General features: G+C 39.6%; 1 protein-coding gene across 4 annotated transcripts in view; it reads right to left on the bottom strand.

Annotated features, from left to right (window-relative positions):
• Positions 1 to 491: 491 nt before the first annotated feature.
• The window catches only part of DCTD (dCMP deaminase), a 51,048-nt gene continuing 31,577 nt past the window's right edge, over positions 492 to 19,962 (bottom strand). Inside the window, exons 1-7 of one of the 4 annotated variants that reach the window (XM_032109922.1) lie at positions 19,647 to 19,687; positions 18,295 to 18,345; positions 15,542 to 15,653; positions 14,052 to 14,187; positions 5,040 to 5,156; positions 3,748 to 3,844; positions 492 to 1,807 (exon numbers count right to left, since the gene is read on the bottom strand). In XM_032109922.1, the coding sequence (XP_031965813.1) occupies positions 1,729 to 1,807; positions 3,748 to 3,844; positions 5,040 to 5,156; positions 14,052 to 14,187; positions 15,542 to 15,653; positions 18,295 to 18,317 (564 nt within the window). In that variant the 5' untranslated portion in view covers positions 18,318 to 18,345; positions 19,647 to 19,687 and the 3' untranslated portion in view covers positions 492 to 1,728. Of the gene's footprint in view, positions 1,808 to 3,747; positions 3,845 to 5,039; positions 5,157 to 14,051; positions 14,188 to 15,541; positions 15,654 to 18,106; positions 18,242 to 18,294; positions 18,346 to 19,646; positions 19,754 to 19,962 lie in introns of those variants that run through there. The other 3 variants (XM_032109923.1, XM_032109920.1, XM_032109921.1) reach the window with 3 other exon arrangements.

Below are 19,962 nucleotides of genomic sequence, written 5' to 3'. Positions count from 1 at the left end.
GCATGTACGTTTTAAATCTGAACTTACATTAGCAATTATATACGAAGAAAATAGCAATTTTCTGCAGTTTTCTGCAAAACCCCAAAATTCTGCTTCTTCTCTCCCCTCTGTCCTATTGTCAGACGCATATAAGTCAAAATGCTTCCAATTACTAATTCAGACCAAAGAAAAAGATGTGCATAAACTGGCTTAGTGACATTTTATAAAAGTAATTTTTCAGGTTTCATGCTCCCCCCACACACATATGTGCAAATTTCTTCTTCTGGCACTAATCCACATACCAATTCTGACATGGAAAACAGTTGTAGGAAAAAGAAACTCTGAAATTATCTTACAGTGATCCCTTTAGTGGTCAAATGGTTCATGAAAATTATACTTTATGTAATATCACAAATGCACAAAATATGCTTTCCATATGATTGCAAAAACAGCAGCGCTCTGGAGCCAAGTGCATGACTTAATATTATAATAATGAGTCTACTTCAGTGTAGTGGATTTTAATAAGACTTTAATAATACTGGTATGAAGCCAAATTACATAATGTCCCAAAATATGAAACAAAGCTTTTGTAGAGAAAATAAAAGCTCATTGAAGTATAACCACATTAAAAAAAAAAAAAAACAACAGCAAAAACAACAAAACAAACAACCACCAATGTTATCTAAACAAAGCCATTAGGCATATTTAATTTTTAAAAATCAAATTAGAGAAAAGGAACTCAAATCTATTCCCAGATCTCAAGATAAAATTAAAAAGGATATTATTTTAGGCAACATTTATGAAGATGGAGGTACTATGTCAGCACTGGGAAACAAGCTAACACCGTAATTACATCTTTTGGCACAGATATGGGTATGGGTTGAGTATCTCCAATTTCTCTCAAAGGACAAGAAATGATTCAGATACCTTACAGGTGGAGTTTAAAACTGAGCTATGTTGATTATCTAGAAACAGCTTAGGCCAATAAAATTATTTTCTTCTACACATGGAAGCAAACTCAGTGCAAGAGTCACAGAGGTAAAGAGCCAAATTATTTACTCCCTTAACCCCCTTCAGTTCTAGAGTCTTGGGGAAAACAAGGATTTGAAAGCACCTGTAAAGCATGGACAATTCTCAGAACAGCTTCCTCTCTCAACCCTCCCCAAGTATGGCAATGTCAGACAGCAATTAAAAGAAAAATCAGAATTTCATTTGTTGGGTAACAAGCAGAATGCCACACATTCTTAAGGCTGTAAACCCTTTTAAATATTAGTGTTATGCTAGTTGGAAGATTAGCATTTGCATGGATAACATTTTTTGTTCTCTATTAGGATCAACTTTAAAGATGCACATATCCAACAGAGAGATCAACATATATTAGCATATTCCAATGTACTACTGGTTACAAGTACCACTGTTAAACTGAGTCTAAACCTCTGCTGACAGCCCATCAGAGCATGTGGGGATGAATACAGGAAGAATCAGAACAGTTTTCTTTACATATATTGTTTCATCTACGTGTCTCCACTTTTTAAGCAGTTTTGATAAAGGCATAAAAAATTTTTAAGTAGATTTAGATTCCACATGACAAGATGAACTAAGGGGGACATTTTATGCCTTGGATTTCTTATAAGTCTACTTTAGCTACAGGAACCTTTAAAAAGTTGCAAGTAACTTCGAGATGAAAGGCATTAGCAGCTTTTTAGAAAAGTATAATCACACTCTTCTAAAGACATAATGAGACATAATTCACAGAAGCTTTTGACTTGGTCTGCTGTTAATTGAATCAAAGTCGATGATGATCTTGTTACACTTTGGCTTGAATTCCCTAAAAAAAAAAAAAGAAAAATACAGATACTAGTTAGTGAGTAGTTAAAACATTTTGCTTTAGTTCCAGCTAAATTTTTGAAGGAATAAAAAAATCCCAAAAAACACATCCTTGGATTCTCATAGTTTTCTTCTCTATGGGAGCCAATTATAGTGCACCACACTGAGAGAAACCCAGACAAGAAAGACTAAGACAAAAAGACACATGGGGTGGGTTACCCTGTACATTCTTCAGCTATTGGAGTTTATAAATCACCCAGGAGTCATAGGACTTTTAACAACTTAGCTGCAGGTGGTGGCATCCTGCTACCAGGTCTGGGAGTTTTGTTCATATATATTAGTATTTCAAATATTTAAAAAATATATTTAAATATGTAGACACAGATATAGGAATCCAGAAAAATATTTAAATATACTGTATATGTATGCATATAAAAAAGATATTTGGAATACATTTTGATAATATTGATATTTTGATCAATTTTTTCCTGCCAAGTTTTTCTAAAACATTTCCAAGCTTTGTGTCAGCATATTAAAATATTTTTTGTGCAAGGGGAATAGATCACATTATGCCATACTGGGTAAAACCCAAACTAGTTAAGAGGGAATAATTTAAAAATTGTAACTTTAGAACTCAAAAATTAATACTGCCACAAAATGTTTCCTTTTATTATCATTAGAGCATCTGCTACAGCAATTAGCATGGAAGGTATATGGGGACTGAGCATATATTTTCCAGTCTTCCAGTAAACAAAAGATTATGCAAATAGTGTGGATTTAGTGCCTAATTAAGTTCTGCAGTTCAGTTCAAGAGATTCATTAAGTACCACCTACATCCTTAGCAATCGATACAAGGATAAGTAACAGTCAACACAGGAAAGTACATGCTGCTGACCACAGAAACTCTGAATGCTTTATTCAGAATAGCAATCTGAAAGGCAAGAAACATTTCTCACCCTGGAAAAGTTACAAGATCTGACTTGCAAGAGAATGATTTATGCTTCTTAGTCAAATAGTCTTAGTAGGCAGGAAATACACTGAAAGACTAAAACTGAATTTCAAGTACTGCTTTGTTTTTCCATGGATGTTTCTTAGCCCAGTAGGTATCTTTCATCCTAAAATTTTATCTGTCAGAATTGTTATGTTTGCAAATTTTTCAAAGTCTTTATATTAATATTGTAAAACTTTTTAGAGTTGCAAAGCCTCCCTGACTACATAATTAGCCTCACCCACAGCATGTTACTCCTAGCTGTTGAACAGATTGTCTTTAGGTATCTCTGTCAGTGTCTTTAAAAACCCCACCCTTGAAACATTTTTCAGATTATCATTACTTTAAGGCAAATATTCCAAGTTTTACCCTTTCCTCACAAAAAAAGCTGACCAAAGAAGATGAACAGCTATATGTACCAAGAATTAATTACAGGTGGCTTGTTGGACACCTTCCCAAATTGACTGAAACAAAAAGATACTGAAGTTTCAATAAGGATGGAGTAATCCACAAAAACAATAACAACAAAAAGATCAGTTGGTTGTTTCAGTCCAACTCATGATCACAGGATAATTCAGGTTGCAAGGGACTTAAAGGTCATCTAGCCCAACCTCCTGCTCAAGGCAGGGTCAATGAGGATTACCCCGGGTACGATGTAACAAATACCACCCCCTTTGCAATTTCACTTGCATTCCAGGAACAAAATGAGTCATGCACCATTTTCTCATACAAACGTTGCGAAATTGAACTTTAACCATACACTAGACAAAAGAATGGTTCAACAGTCTGTCAGCCCAGTTCTTCTACAGAGCAATCCATCTACAAACGCTACAGAGGAATGAAATGCTACATGACTCAAAGAAGAAAAACATTTGCCCTAAAGTTGGTCTCTCTCACACCCCCCTTTTCTTCCATTCCACAGTAAAAATAAAGCTAATTCAAAGCTCTCTCACCTATATATAATACCTGCCAAATCAAACATCCGCCGTGCAGCTGTCATTTCTGTAGTGTCATGATACTTGTCGGACATGAAAATAACTTCCTTTATGCCTAAAGAAGTCACATGAAAAAATGTTGGAATTGCACTAAAAAAAATAGCAATGTCTGGTGCACAAAATCAGAAGAGGCAGCATTCATCCACATGCTCTACAACTCCTTGGTACACCTCTACTCATAAATGTATGCTGTGTAAAATTGCTGAGTGATCTTTGCCTAAATCACTTAGGCAGGGGAGAAATACAAAGGCTTCAAAAGAGAATTCACAAGTGTTTCACAGCTGATCAACATCTTCCTGTGTTTGCCAGACAGCATGAATAGCAATACATTGCAATTTAGAGCTGATCTAAGTGCATAAGGAAAAGGATGAGTGACTACATTGAGAACAAGCAGCCAATCTACCTTGAAGACCATTTGATTTTGATTCTGTAAGTAAGAGAATTGTATGAAGCACAAATGCAGAATACCATTATCTTTCCCTCTTCATCCCTCTTGATTTCAAACCATACTGAACCAAAATAAAGAAGCATTCTGTTTGCTGCTTTCTTCCTAGATTCCTGTGGCCATTAGTAGTGAGAGACACTTCCCAGAACAGCAATCCATGCCGGGACTGCATGACTTCACTCAATGAGCAAAATATATGCTACTTTAAGCAGAGATTTTTACAGAACTGAAGCCTGCTGTAGATACTGCCTAATCTCAAAAAAGGAGACACATTTAGGCCAGCACACTTGCTGCAGTGGCACAGATTTATAATAATTGTAATGGAAGACATAATTAAAGGAGGATCATAGAAATCTTATGGCATTTATGAGCAAAGATATTTTAAAATCTTCAAATATCTACCATGCATCACATTCAAATTAAACTTTCATGTATATACTCCCAACAGACCTTTTTTCATGCAGAAGTTTATTTCTTTCTGCCCTACTCTATTCAATGTGCCAGAGCACAGTAAAATTGACAGTAATTATATGCAAAGCCTGTGTTGTTCTTTGGCAGCTCCTGGTCGAAGAAGTTACAAACCTAAATTAGAAGCACGTTTAGAATCACAGTAGATGCAATTAGCACTGGAAAAATTTGGCACCATTCAGATGCAAAAACCCCCCCAAGTAGCATCTTATGAAGTTGACAGTGCAATTAATTTAGATCTAACATCAGCAATTTAACATCAAATACATCTATTAGAAGATACCAATGAGCAGGCAGGACTGCAACCCTGAAAAAGCAAGCTGGCACTACTGCTTACCTGCCTGGATGATGAGCTTTGCACATTCATTACATGGAAATAAGGCAACATACATGCTGCAGCCTTTCACGTCAGCTGAGTTTTTGTTCATGATGGCATTCAATTCGGCATGGCACACTGATTAAACAAGGGAAGAAACTATTCATAATACTGATCATTGAAATAAATCGGTCAAACTAAAATTAAAGTGTTACAATATAACTGCTTACATCTTTTCAAAGGCAAATAGCTAGCACAGCTTATCACAAAGGGCAGAGAAGGAAATAAAAGCAGAAATACCAAGATCGATGAAGGTCAATTGTTCTGACCAGGCTGCCGATTAGTAATGATATCATTAAGTGCATTAGCACTGCCATTTGCTAACACCTATTGCAGGCAACAAAGCTGTAGGCTGTGGGCCAAGCCATTGCAACCACCCTTAGTGAAGCAATATCTCACAGCTTCACAACTCTCTGGAGTATCTAATTGCCAGTATAAAACAGCTCATTTATGTGTTTACATGCACAGATAGGAACAGTCTGATGGTTGTAAGAGCGCGCTGTGCGCTCTGAAAGGCGGCAGAATCGCCAAGTAAAACCAAGCAGCTCTGTCCTCTGGGCCTCAGAACAGCTCAGCACTGCTGCAGGATTCTCCTACCCCCAGAATACACAAGACACACTTGGCCATAAAAACGTCCAGCTCTAATATTAAAGTGACTTTACTGCTCATTAAAAGGTGCCAGACTTCCCAAGCAGAAAAACAAAGTCCTGTATTTCTCCATGGATTTGAGATAGGCCAGGTAGCAACAGACCATCCTGCCTTATTCCACCAAAACACAGTAGCTCTTTCTGGACAGACAGCACCTTAGGGTTTCAGTGCTTATAAGGTACACATCAGCAGATTATCTAGAGTGTTACCAACACAGCTGAGAAGAGTGCAGTTTCTGTGTCATCCACAATGGAGCTCTGAAAAAAACATTAGCATCTCCACGAGAACTTCCTGTTTACTCCTAGGAATAACAGCAAGTTGCATAATTTATATACCTACCTACTAAGAAACTGCCTGCTGCCCTGACTTCTTAAACAGATGCTGAAGTGTGGTGTGGGTTTGAGATCATTTAGAGACCTGCATGTGCAGACAGCATTGAGAGTTTTTCTACTGCTTGTTTTGAAGAACAGATTTTTTTAAAAAGTCCTTTTCTTCTCCCTTGTGCCCATGTGAAAATTAAAACAGACCAAGTTTCACAGCACAACTTCATAGTAAACTTGGTGCTGTATGCTGACCTCTGTGTGAATGATCTCACCACAGAAATAACTGAGTGCAGTACCTTCAACACGCAGGAATCATTGCTGAATGGAAATGTTTTCCGTATGCACTAAATGTCTACATGGAATTTTCTATATAACAGCTAATGCACTACAAATTTACAGCCTACCTTACAGCACACAAACTTTCCCATGCAGACAAGTCACAAGGGACCAAACACTTACAAAAAAAAGCTCAGTATTGGCTTCTACCATGCCCATGTTACGCTGTCCACGTACGTTCTCATAACCAGTAAAGCCAGAAACCAACACAAAAAATAGGAAATTGAAAAAGAAAAAAACAACCAAGAGCCAAGAACCATCACATTAAGGCTTCTTTTACTATTATTACTGTTTCTATTGCAACTGTTATTGGGTCCCACTGTATTTTAAACATATGCCATTAAGTGTGTGAGAGATGCAATTATATGAACGTATTCATTTAGAAAATCCAGAAAATATGTTGAACTCCAAGTATATTCCTAAGTTGCATCAATCTTATAAAGCCTTTACAGTAAATAGTCAGAGAATTATTTTTCCGGGGTTACAGAGGATTGAGTGAAAGAGTGACATTATTTCCACAACTGGAACTAGGGGTTATGTCAACAGGACAGAAACATCACTCTTAAGTTTCTTTGAACAATATATTTATGTTCTAGGCAGCAGTTTAAAATATGGAAGGCCACCAGAAAGAAGGATGTTTTCAAAGGCTCCCAAAACTAAAAAAGAAACAAAATTCATTCCTTTAGTAAATATTTTTCCTTCACTAAAACTCAGAAATCTTCAGCCATAAAATCAGACAAGTTTCATTACTAGTATTGCAACAAGTTTCCTTCCTGCACTAATGAGAGAAAAAGGTTCTTTTGGCAGACTTCTACAAACTTTCAACAAAAAACCTCTTCCCAAGCAAAAACAAGATCAGGCCAAAAATAACTATAGAAGATAATCAGCTGGAGCAAGGGAAAAACATAAATTTTGCCTCCTGACCATTTTCACACAATCTGAAGTTGAGAAAAATTACAACTCTCTCATGTGGACAGAAGACACAGCGACAGCAGTAAGAAACAGAGACTAATCATTCGAAGACAAAAAGTACTTAAGTCTCCAACAAACCCAGCAGATTTCCACTTTAAATAGAAAAGGAGGTATGTTTTTCATGTGTGCAGTAGCCTAACCAAGTATTTCTTACTGAGTTTACTGCAGAAAGTAGTACAGGACCAGAACCCCGCCCTGATTCCAGAAGTCATTATTTTCCATCCAATATTACTTTTTTTAGTCTACTGGGCTATTAAATACCAAACCACTTTGTCTCAGTTGCTGTGATTTGGGAGTATATTCTGGGGAACAATCATTACATGTGCCTTTGTTTTCATATGTCTCCCTTGACATCTGCTACTTATCAAGGGATATTATGCCAGATGGTCCTTAAGAAGGTACTGGCATCAGACAAGTATTTTTAGGCTTTGTCCCATCACTCTTAATTCCCTCTTACTCATATTCACCTCTCTCTCACAAACAGGCATTGACTAGGTAAGATAGGTCTATTGTCCCCAGATTTTTCTTATAGACCTCCCCAGCTTTTCTGAGAGACAGAAAACAAATCCAGAAGTCCAAAATTCCTCTTGTTCTGACTCTAGTTTACATTTGGCGTGTAATGAAGTTTTCTAATCTGTTAAGAGCTCCTGCTAATAGTTACAAATTGTTCTCTCTGAGATAGTAAGAAGCTAACTTAAAATAACCTTTCACAGGTGCACAGTATTCAGAACTCTGAAAACTGTATCTTTAGGTAGACTAGTAAAACTAAGAATTTTTACAATACCCTATGAGGGGCTCCAGAGATTTGGGTTTTTAAAAAAAAATACTCACATATAGCCAACATAATATCAAGTCCACAACACTGGTTTCCATTCTGGAAAAGCAGCTTGAAAAGTATTCTCAAAAGGTTTCATTAGCTGAAGAAATAACCATGCAACGAGAAGTTAAGTGTGTGCTCTGACATTCCCACCAGCTGCTACTATGTTCATGGGGAGGAATGGGGGGGGGGGAAAGAAAAAAGCCAATGAATGACTGCTTCATTACTGGTAGTATTAATTGCTAGTGTTTCTATCTGTTCTCATTGCAGGCTAGTTTGTGTTGCCTAGCTGAGGTAGTATTCATCCTTAAGCTCACCTGTAAATAAGAGGCCCCTGCTCACCCTATAAATGGTAAATTTTCAGGATTGAACACTTAACATGAGCATGTTCCCAGTGGGTTGCAGAGTCAGAAGTACTCTTCCCACATACTAAATGTGTTCTGACTAGCAATTTTATAAGAACCACAAGACTAGTCAAAGTGTTTAATACTGTTTAAAGGCTTACATGCTTGATGAAGAGCATGCTAGGGACCACCATAACGCTAAAGACCCTTTAAAGAAGCAATCAGAGGAAGGGTTAAGGAGAATGACTTTTTAATGCTATTAATTACTAATTGAGCCAGACTAGGAATTTTGTTATCCTTTACTTGCTGGAACTCTGACACTGAACACAGCAAGAATCATAGAAGGTATCAAAACATTAATTTAAAGAATAGAGTCTGGAGTGACAACCACTGGGGACAGTGGTTGATGGATCTGGAATTTGTAGAACGACGTCTATTTTTTGTCAACCTTTTTGAAAGCATAAGGATGGTTGCTGGTCGCTCCATTAAGGGCAGGCAGGACACTGATGCTGGGCTGGCAGTGCCCTCAGCCCTCCCTGCTGTTGTCTCTCTCACTCTGTGTGCTAGAGAGGAGCAGCTGCTGTGGTCAGGGCACAGAGGCCAGGATACCAGCACCAGATTTGTTGGGAGCCCAAGCTTCTTCAGACTGCAGTAAGAAAAATGGAAGCCCAGCCTCACTGCTTTCCTCCATGAATAACAAGAACCGGGAAGTGAAGATGGGAACCACTCAGCCCATTTATGAACATCACAAAACTTGCTGTGGTCAGACCAGAGAAGCCCCTCTCAAAACCTGAGCAGCATTAGCTAACCCACCCTATTTCACAGTTTCTCCCATCCTGCTCCAAGTTGGTTCTACTCCTAACAGAACACAGAGGTGTTTCTTAGTGGGCAAGTAGAACAAGAGGAATCGTTTCTAAATCTCCAAACTTTCTACAGATTTGATGTATGACACCAGAATTGGACAAAAATCCATGCAGGACAAGAGTGAGTGGCTGTAAGTGGAGACCATCTCCTAGATACCCTTCCCAGCTAAAGCATCATCTTTGCCAGTTGGAGAGAGAGCATCACACTTCTTCAGAGTGCCTTATCAAATTTTGTGTTGTCAAAATAACAGCTTCTATAAAACTAACATTTGCCTGAATATTGTTGAGTGTTCATTTCTCTGAAAAATTGACAAAAAAGCTCATAATCCTAACACAAGGAAACATTGATAACAGTTTGTTTCATTTTACACAGCAGGTACTGTTCAATTAGAGCATACTTTTTGCCACAGCACATATTTTACCATATCTGAACCTGTATAAATATTTGTAAGCATATTTACTCAATATTTTCTGTATTGCTCAGAGGTTTCTAAATTTGCCAGTCATTTTAATTTAAAACTCTTAATTAGAGACTGGTTGTCAAATGGATGTTCTTAGATTACAGTGGAGACAGAGGGCATAACAGGAGCACAGCAACTAGAATTAGTTGTTAGATTTGTGTTAAGAGGAGACAAATGTAGTATTTTAAATGATTGGTGAGAGGAAACTGAGCATCAACAAATACTTGGATTCATCTAACAGAAACAGAGGGCACACTTTTGACTCTGAAAGACAGAATTTTGCCTAATTATTATGACGCTTCTGCACATAGTACTGAACACAATGCTTCACGAAGAGCTTTTAGTAACATCTTAGCAAATGTTTAATAACATCTCAGTAAAACTGGCCTTCCATTTCTCTCATGTGCACAGCCACATCCCTGCTGCTGTCACTGACTGGCAGCCTGGAGCCAGTTCCAACATAATGACAAAATCCTGATTTTGTGCTGTGAAAAATGGCATTCTGCAAAACACCCTGAGCTTTCTGACATAACTAGGCTATACTGTTCAAATATACACTAAAACTAGAAGGAAGAGCCTTTATCCACTTCAAGAGTCTCATAAGGAATGCACTGTATCAATACAGGTGATGCATGTCACTATTCCTGTAATATCCAAATGCCTTGCGAATGTTTGCATCCTCTAAGGTAAGGTGAACATTACCTACCACATTTTGACGCCTTCTCCCAGTAGCAGCTCAGGTTACACCTGGATTTCTTAATCAAGCACAACCCTGCCCCTAACAGTGAGCTGAGCAGAACTCACTCTTGAGGGTGTGAGATAGATATATACAGTATATTGCAGCAGACGTAGATAACCAAGACAGTGGTGAATTTCAAACCAACAAGTTTCAAGATACAGCAAAATTCAAGAGTGACAGGACTTGTTTAACCTTACAACAGAAGTTCAAAAGGTAACTGCTATCAGTAAGTGCACAGAGAAGGAGGAAGGGTTAACCACAGTGAATAAGAAAAGCTGAAAGAACAATGCTGGCACACACAAGAACCTATAAACTAAACACAGATAAATTTAGGGTGGAAATTGGAAGATTTTTAGCCATGAAACAGTGAACCTGCTCAGAGCTGTGGGGTCAATACATCCATCAGTTCTGCTGGAGCTCAATAGATTTGTTACAGGATCACCTAACATCCTTCTGCAAAGATTGCCTCTGGGTCCAATCCCCTACTATGTCTATGCTGCTAAACACAGACAGGGCCAGGGACTGGCCCCTGGCCCTGAGGCCAACTGGCACAGACTGGCTCGTGTCCTTCTTAGGAGTCCCATCAGCAATACACTGCCCTTGGCCCTGGGTTTCCTCAAGATCCACGTCTCAAGAGTCCCAGGAGACTACAGTTATTTTGTATGTCTCAGTTCAAAGGGCATAAAGAAGTGAGAATGCTTTTATGCAGCCCACCAGAGAGAGATTTTCAGAGCATGAAACAGAGTATGTGTTGCACATCTGCCAGTGTGGCCTGAGGGAAGGAAGAGGGTTAAGCATACCATCTCAGCAGGCTTTGCATTATAAGCCTATACCTGATGACTGTTTTCTTGCAGTCTTTTTTCCACCCTGCCCTCCAGAGCATCATTGGAAGAGCAGTACTGAAGCTTTCATCTGAAGGAAGCTAGCCAGAGTGGTGCAAAACAGATGGGAAGTGAGCTAAGTGTTTATGCCTAACCCACAACAATACCCAAGACCAGGTGGTCAGCACTCAGATCTAACCCCAGCCCTTTTCTATAGCGCTGCAGATGCATGAAGTAGCTCCAGAAGACATCTCCCAGCTTAGTGTGGTGGTACATGCACAATTACCATCAGCTTTATCTAATTCTTCAAGCTACATTGCAGTGATGAAAGTGCCATCATTCCCATAATTAGCTAATGGAGTACATAGTAAGATTGTACCATCTCTGAACAAGCCAGTTAGGAAAATGCAAGGATAAGAAGTTCAATTTACACAAATGTCGTGATGATTAGCAAAAGGAGAAAGGAAAAATGACAGTTTAATGAGATTTTAGCAGCAATTCTATGTGTCTCTGCATCTACCAGAATTTTTTTAAGCAGAAGATTTTTTTAATATATATACTTGTCTGGTCTGTCAACTGTACTATCAAGATTAATAAGAAATTGCTAGAGTTTAAATGATCTGTGAATTACAAAATAGGTTGTTTATTCATCACAGCAGACACTTTGTGTTACAAAGTTGTGATTTTTTTTAATGAGGTGAAGACTAAGATAATGGGGGAAAGGGCAGTTGTTAGACCAACTCCTGGAAATCAACTCAGCACTCCAAGCTGTTACTAGTTAGCTCATTTTTTAAACATCACATGCTCCACATCTTCTGCAGTCAGAGTTAACAAAAAGAAAAAATTTCTCACATCATCTTGTACAAAGATTCCTCACAGCACTTTTAGTTTAAATTGGTCAGCTTAGATTTGAGAGCCTGGAACATGCTCAGATGCCAGACACTACCCATACTGATTTTAGTTCAGAACTGAGACCTTACAGCAGCATAAAAATTCAACCAAAATCAATATTCTGTTTTCAGTGCTTTATATTTAATCAATGGACTAACACTTGTTTCCTCACCTATAAATAAAGAGCAGTCATAACTAAGTTGTACCATTATGGTCACAGCACTACATGTAAAACCAGTGGTTTAGAGCAGACTTCAAATTCAGCAGGGGCAGACTTCAAATTTGGCCCTATATTACAAAAAATAATATGAAATGGTCTCGAGCTTAAGAGTTACCATTAGAGGTTTTATAATAAATTGGTGAAGTGAACAAGGACAAAGTACTGGGGTTTTAAGAAGTCAAAAATATCAAACTGATGAATTATGTGCTGAGCCACTGCATATAATCTTTCACTTCAATGCTATAGAAAACCAGAAAATGGTTTTTAGAGAGAGCTCTGAGTGAACTCAGGCTATGTCAAAACTCATGCAAGTTTAATTTCTCTATCACACCAACTGTTAAAGTTACAAGTAAGAAACAGAATTAGTAGGCAGGGCTAAATACTGGTCACTGGAAAAGAGTCAGAGCAGTATTTCTCTGCAAAAGGTGAACTCTGGTGCTGACTTTCCCCCACCCAAGCAGGGAGAAGGGAAAATTTCTCAAGGCTCTTGTTCTCCCTTTTGTGCTTCTCCTCCTTGTCATTCCTCAGCTCAGGACAGGCTGAGATGCAGCACAGGATGAAGAAGTTCCTAATACCTGTTTTTCCTGTGCCCATGGCTTCTGCTGCACTGGTCTCACACACACAAGTGCAGCAGGAGCTGGAGTGGGGACAGAAAGACGAAGGGGGACTTAAGGCAGCACAGGGACTGGATGGTCTCTTACCCATCCTACCCAAGGTTTCTTCCCCGCATCAGCCACTGCAGGCCACACGGCAGCTCTCAACCCCATTCCCACGCACGGCAGACAGCGCTCGTGGCATGCAGCCTGAGGCAGCCCAGTGTCCTTGGCTCCTGGAAATCACACCTGATCCAGAGGAGCAAGTGCACAGCCCTGCTGATAGGTCCACAAAATTTCACGGAAGGCCCTTCAAAGCACATTTACAGAAGGCCAAACTATGCCTACTGCAAAGACAAAGGCAAGATCCAAAGCAGCACTCAACCACATTTACCATGAAACCATCCTTGCTCTTCATTTCTTTTGTTCATTTAGTAAATGTGAATCAAATCAAACGCTGAAATAAACAGTGAAAGTCACCTCACTGCACACAGACACCCAAGACAAATATTCAGCTTCCTCATAGCATGTATAACCTATGCCATCAACACCTGAAATGGAAATTTCCCACAACCACTGGAGTTTACAATTTTAATACCTGTATTTTAGACCCAATTACTTGTTTTGCATATACACACTCTGTAATTTCTGTGGAGACGAACACACAGAAGCAGCAATCATTTGCACACACTGCAACTGTGTGCTAATGAGCTGCTTTATATTTACAAGCTTTCCCTACCCAATCCAAAATGGCTAATATGTATGAACCCATTTCACCAGGAAGTCAGTCCTTCAAAAAGACTGTGATTTTTCTCCTGTTGTACCACATATGGGCACACTAACAATATCAAGTGAGTGGAAGAAAAACTGATCAATACTTTACCAGCTGAACTTTCACATATACAGACATGACAAGTCTAACCTGTCAACCTCAAGAAGCCTTACCATAAGGATATTTTGTGTCTAGTCTATTTGCTCCTGTTCTTGTCCAGGGTAGTACATCATCACTGCAACCATTAGGCATCCCATTGTAGCCAATTCCAACAATCTTGTTTTCTGAATTTACAATGCAGGCACCAACCTAAATAAAATCAGATTTATATAGCACCAACAGAATGCAAAACAATGTGTTAACAATAAAGATGAGACATGAATAGTCAGTCCTACAGTTTTCATTTAAGAGATACAAGCTTCACTTAATATATTAAATCACACCATCTAGTGAGCAAGGCTACAATTGTACCTAACTGGTGGGGCTTTGAAATAAATCAGGGCAGATGTAACTCTGCTACTCCTTTGGTCATGCTGTTCCCATCCCAGCCTGCCAGCACTGTTTCTTGACTGCTTATGAAATGAACCTAGTTCAGGGAGCAGAAACAGCACTGAACGAACCCTAGTAAACACGTCAGTTCAACTCCCCAAACCAGCTTTTCCAGCAACAGTATGAGCAACAGGAGCAAAAGAAAAGTTATGAAAGATGTAACAGAAATACAAGTGTTGGCTTGCTTATGCAGGCCTCACAGGCCTTTGTGGCTTGTTTACACAAACACGCACTAAATTCCAAACCTTTTAAACTCCCACCTCTTTTGCTTCAACTCAAGTCTACAAAGGACTCCTCTTAAAGAATGATGAAGTGTCCCTTTTTTATGTTTTCTGTCCCATATTATTTATTGAAATGGCACTAGTACTGATTTAATTCACACAATGTGTTTAATCAACCTGCCCTTGGGTAACAAAAATTTAGCCCCAAGTGAATAACCTTCAGAGAGCTAAGGGCTGTAATGTACCGAAGGCAGCAAGTAAGTGAAAAGATTGTTTTTCTGGGATTTGCTTCCTGATTTTTTTCACACAAAGGAAATCTAACAGGATGAGTGGATCCTGCAGAATAGCATTTCAGGAGCTGTATCAATCACCTGAAATCAATATTGAACAATATTGAACAGAGGCACATGGAAGATGTGAAAAATGGGAACTGACAGTGAAGCATAGGGAAAAGGGGATCCTGAGGGAGGAAACAAACTAGAAGAAAACTCCAGTCAACCCAATAACAACCAAACAAATACTCTTACAGGTGAGGAAAAGAAACTTGTAAAATGCTGTGTCTTAAAAAACTACAACCTAAAACTTCCAGCAGTTTTAATCCTCCTCTAAAAGTGACATTTTACTGAAAAAAGGAGACAAAATGCATGTGTTATTTAACTTCCAGATGAAAGATGATTATAAAACTCCAAGCTACAAATGTACACAGAATTATACACATGAGGTCAGGCCCAATAAGAGAATTTCTGTAACAGAAGGTGCTGACTACGTTAAAAACTGAATAGCTATACACTGAAACAACTTTTATTAAGAAATCCCTGGAAGTGCTAGGTGTACATCTGATGTGATATGCAATATAGATTAGGTTATCTTTTTATTATATGTTGCCTTCTTACCTGAGAGCTTGGATCCTTGCTTCTTTGTGCTGACAGAAAAGCTACTGCCATAAAATATTCAGGCCATTCCAAATAATCCTCTCTTTTTTTGCAGGATGCTTCACTGCTGAAACTATAGTTTATAGACAAAAACAGCCATCAGCAAACATCACAGACCTAGAGTTACTACAAACTGTATTATTTTAATGTGCACAGTTTAAAGTAACAGTAATGTACACAGTTTAAAGTAACCAGGATCAGAATGTGGCTAAGACCACACATTCACTAATATTTTGACAGTAAAACCATCAGTATTATGTGTTTTCCAGGAACTTATACATGCAACATTTCCTTTCAAGGAAAAGGCATCCAAGCGAGGTTGCAAATTTCATTTTTAGATAAGAAGGCTGAGATATTCAAAGCAGTGAGCAATTCAAAGACAGAGCAATTTGTCCTTTATAGATAACACCTTGTATATTTCTAAGGTTGAGGTATATCATGTACTGGCATTCTTCTCACCCAAACAACATAATCTTTTTTATGATGACTGTGATAACTGCCAGCTTCTAATCTAAGTTATTTTGTAGTTCTGCCTATGACAAGTGCTCAGTAGCTTCCTATTTGGTAACTTCCTCTGCAGGCATTAATTTCTGACTATACGGTTATCACTACAAGTTTACCTCTCGTTACAACATTTACCACCAAAGATCTGAGGCCATTCCAACAGTTCCCTGCCAATTTTCTCTTGACATCAGGTCTTATGAAAGCCTTCTGAAAACTGACAGGAGAGGGTTCAAGAACTTTTCCTTTAGACAGAATGGATAAAAGTGCCACAAAAGGTTGCTTCTTTCCCTGCCCTGAAGGGTATATTTGAGGGAAGGAGAAAGGAAAAAAAGGTGATATATCATTTTCTCTTGCCTGCTTATGGGTGAAAGCCTGCTCAGACCAGGTAGAGACACAACAGGGGAATTTCTGTGCTTTTCAGCTCAAAGCAAAGGAAGGCAGACATCTCTCTCTCCACACATATATTTAAGCCTTGAAAATTTCAAACAAAAGATCAAATTGAAAGAAATTTCCCCAAATTCTCTCACCTATCATTGCTACAACTTGAAAACCAAACCAATGGAACATCTCAAATACATTGACTAGCCTATCAAATACAAGGGGCACAGTACTTTTCTTCTTGGGCTCCTACTTACCAAAGGCTACAGCTTAAGACCAAGATACCCTTCTAGTGATGTACGGCCATGCAGAAAAATACATCACAGGTAACTGCGAGCAGCAAGACATCTCCTAGCAACACTAGTACCAGCACTTTCAGAAGACAACATTAGAAGGCAAGTGCTTAGTTAATCATTATTTTTATAACTAAACCCATTATTAGAGGCTATGCAGTTAGCTTGTCATAAAGAGGTTTACACTGGTTTGAGTGAAGACAATGCGCCAGCACATGATAAAAACTGTACTTAAGAAACCTCCAATGGTGCTATTTACCAAAGATAAATTGCTGGTTTTGAATAGTCTGTATGTGGCACATTACAAGTTAGCAATTTTGGCTTGTTCTTGGAACAAATGAGGATCATCTTTAGGGCTACCATCTCAAAGTAAGGAGGAAGAAACACAGAGTCTTGATGTAACTCACACACCTCTCACACACTTTGACAACACCGCAAATAGTGCCCAGAACTGTCAATTGTCAAAGCCAACACACAAATCAAGTGTGTGATTCTAAGAACACCCAAACTGGCTTGAATCACTGTAACTAAAGGGTTGGGACTATATCCTACCAAGGAGGAAAAGTGCTCAGAGAAAGAAGAGATTAAAGACATGCCCTCACACCACTCTGTGCCAAACTGAACTTTGACAGGTTAACTGAAATATCAAGAAAGTGTTCAGTTATATCATTATTTAAAATATTTTTTAAAAATGGATTTACAAAGCTAAAACACAACTGGACTTTAAATGATCACTCTTGGCTAAGGGACATTCACAGTGATGTCTTTGGAGAGGGGATGAAACACAATGCAGAACTACACTGAATAAAACATTCTGGGAAAAGGGGCTCCAGAAAGATAGTAGTACTCTGAACTAAGAGGTCATGAGATCTCCTTTTTGTTAAATTATTCCCTAGCAACTGTACTTATTCAAAACGTAACAAAAGGTAGTGTTTACTTTGTAATAAATACAGAGCTGTATGTAAGTGGAGGTCCCTCAGAGTACCAACTTCACAGGGAGAGGAGCGTATCTAAAAAATAAGCAGAAGGCTTACATCAAGAGAACATAAAAACCCCCCAAAGCCCTTACTCAATTACTTCTACTTAGCATCACCGTGTTTGGCAAGATAATTCCCTCAACTCAGTGCACAAGAACTCAAGAGTGTGAAATGCGTATAAACCACTTAATTTCCTGATTGAGCAGAAAGCCAAGGTCTTGGCTAGCAGTCAAGCACACACATGAAATTAGTTTATGGATTTGGGGCAGCTGATAATCTTCTTTATGCTCATTTGCAAGTTCTAGAGTTGCATGAATGAAAGCTACTCTAGAAAATTACTATAGCTAGCTGTAAAACAGGCAATCAAGGCTTACCCTAGGATAACCCATAAGAACTTATGAACAAAACAGCAGAAACTGAAAGCCATGAAGAATACTGCTAAGAACAATGGGGAAAAAAAACCCCTAAATTTAGAACAGTTAGTAGTCCATAGAAAATTCTGTAAAGATTATTTCAAGGGAAAAGAGAGAAAAAGATTCTGTAACTAGAGAACACTGCCTCCCTTTTCACTTCTTTTTCATCCATCTAGGCTTCAAGTAAGCTGTAACACCATCTGAAAAAGGAACAAATGTCATTCAGCTAACTAAAAAATGGTCTACCGTAATGAAAAATTTTTTTGAGAATCCTAAAACAGAATTTATCAGCTCAAATTTTTTTCATACAACAGTTATGACAGTCAGGTACACAACAATATAGTACAGCTGGAGAACTGGTGAGTATGAGATCAACCTCCATCTTTTTTTAAGTTTTTCTTCTGCTTCCTTATCTTTGATGTCATGTGCATTATGTTACAGCTGTATTCTAGCAGTATTTTCCCTCAGTATCAAGTATACTACTGAAGACCAACTGTCAATACCTTGGCATTGAAATCACAGAAATGAAGGTAAAAAATGAAATGTGTATTAAAAATAAGAAATAAACGTCTTCAGCTAAGCTCTTGTTCCCCAAAAGCCAAACAGGATATGGGCTTTTGATGATCATAAATACAAGCTTCTTCTTTAAATCTTATCTTTTATGATCACTATTAGATCGAATGAATGTGGGATTTCCTTTACTTGAGGCTTCTCACCTTTCCCCTATTACAGGGATTGAGATATGGTCATTACACATTGTATACTGAGAGGAAAGGTTTTGAAAGAGAAAACTCAATCTTTCTTACAGAAAAACAATACTCAGTGCATTGAAAATTAATTATAATCACAATTTTCTTGGGAGATAACCCACCAAACCTGTAAAGACAAACACCGTGTATGAATACTGAGCCTCAATTAAGCAGTACAAGAACACTTCTCTTCAATGAATGTACTTCACTTTTACAGTCACTTCTGACTTTAATTAATTGCATATTACTCACTCCGGTACTCATTTCCGGAAATAATGAACATACGACTCCCGGCCTGTTCTTTCTCCTATCCCAGCGATTACAAAACCCAAGTAAAACAGGCCATGCCCTCACCACAGGGCCTTCGGGGGCTTCGGGAGACGCCTCCCCACCGGGACGGCTTTCCCCCAGCACGGCGACCGCCGGTGCTGCGCGGGGGAGCCCCCGGCTGCGCGGACCTTTATTTCCCTGCCTCCCCGTCCTGACCCGGAGGATTCCAGCTTCCCTCCCTCCCATCCCGGAGGATTCCAGCTTTCCTCCCTCCCGCCCCGGAGGATTCCAGCTCCCCGCTCTCCCACCCCCAGAGGCCGCCGGGCCCCGCCACCAGGGCTTCACCCGCGGGCGGCAGCGGCCCGTCCCGCCCCGAAAAAGTTTATCGAGCCGGCGTGCGAGGGGAGCGCGGTGGCGGTGGGAGCGGGAGCCGCGGGGTGACGGGAGGGAAGAGCCTGGGAAGGGGGCCTGCACTCGCGTACCCGTTCCGGTGGTGGCCGGGCTCGGGGCCGCTCATCCCGCCGGGCCACGCTGCTTTCGCCGCTCGGTGCCGCAGCGCGGGCGGGCGGGGCCGGGGGCGGGCCGGGGGTCCCGACCGCGCCCCGACAGCCCGGGGCAGCGCGGCTTCGGCTGCGCCCGCAGCGCCCCGGAGCTCATCCCGCTGGCCCGTGACTGCTGCGAGCCTCCGCGACACTATAAAACCATTACTTGAATGTTCTGCTCAATTTTCTGACAGATGTTGCTTCTAATGTTATGCTTTGACACAAGCCTGCGGGTTTTTGCCCAGCTCGCGCTCGT

Source organism: Corvus moneduloides, chromosome 5 (assembly GCF_009650955.1).
Source record: "Corvus moneduloides isolate bCorMon1 chromosome 5, bCorMon1.pri, whole genome shotgun sequence".
In the NCBI taxonomy this organism is placed as follows: domain Eukaryota; kingdom Metazoa; phylum Chordata; class Aves; order Passeriformes; family Corvidae; genus Corvus; species Corvus moneduloides.
The sequence above is the reverse complement of the archived record's forward strand: the minus strand, read 5'-3'. Positions and strand labels throughout refer to the sequence as shown.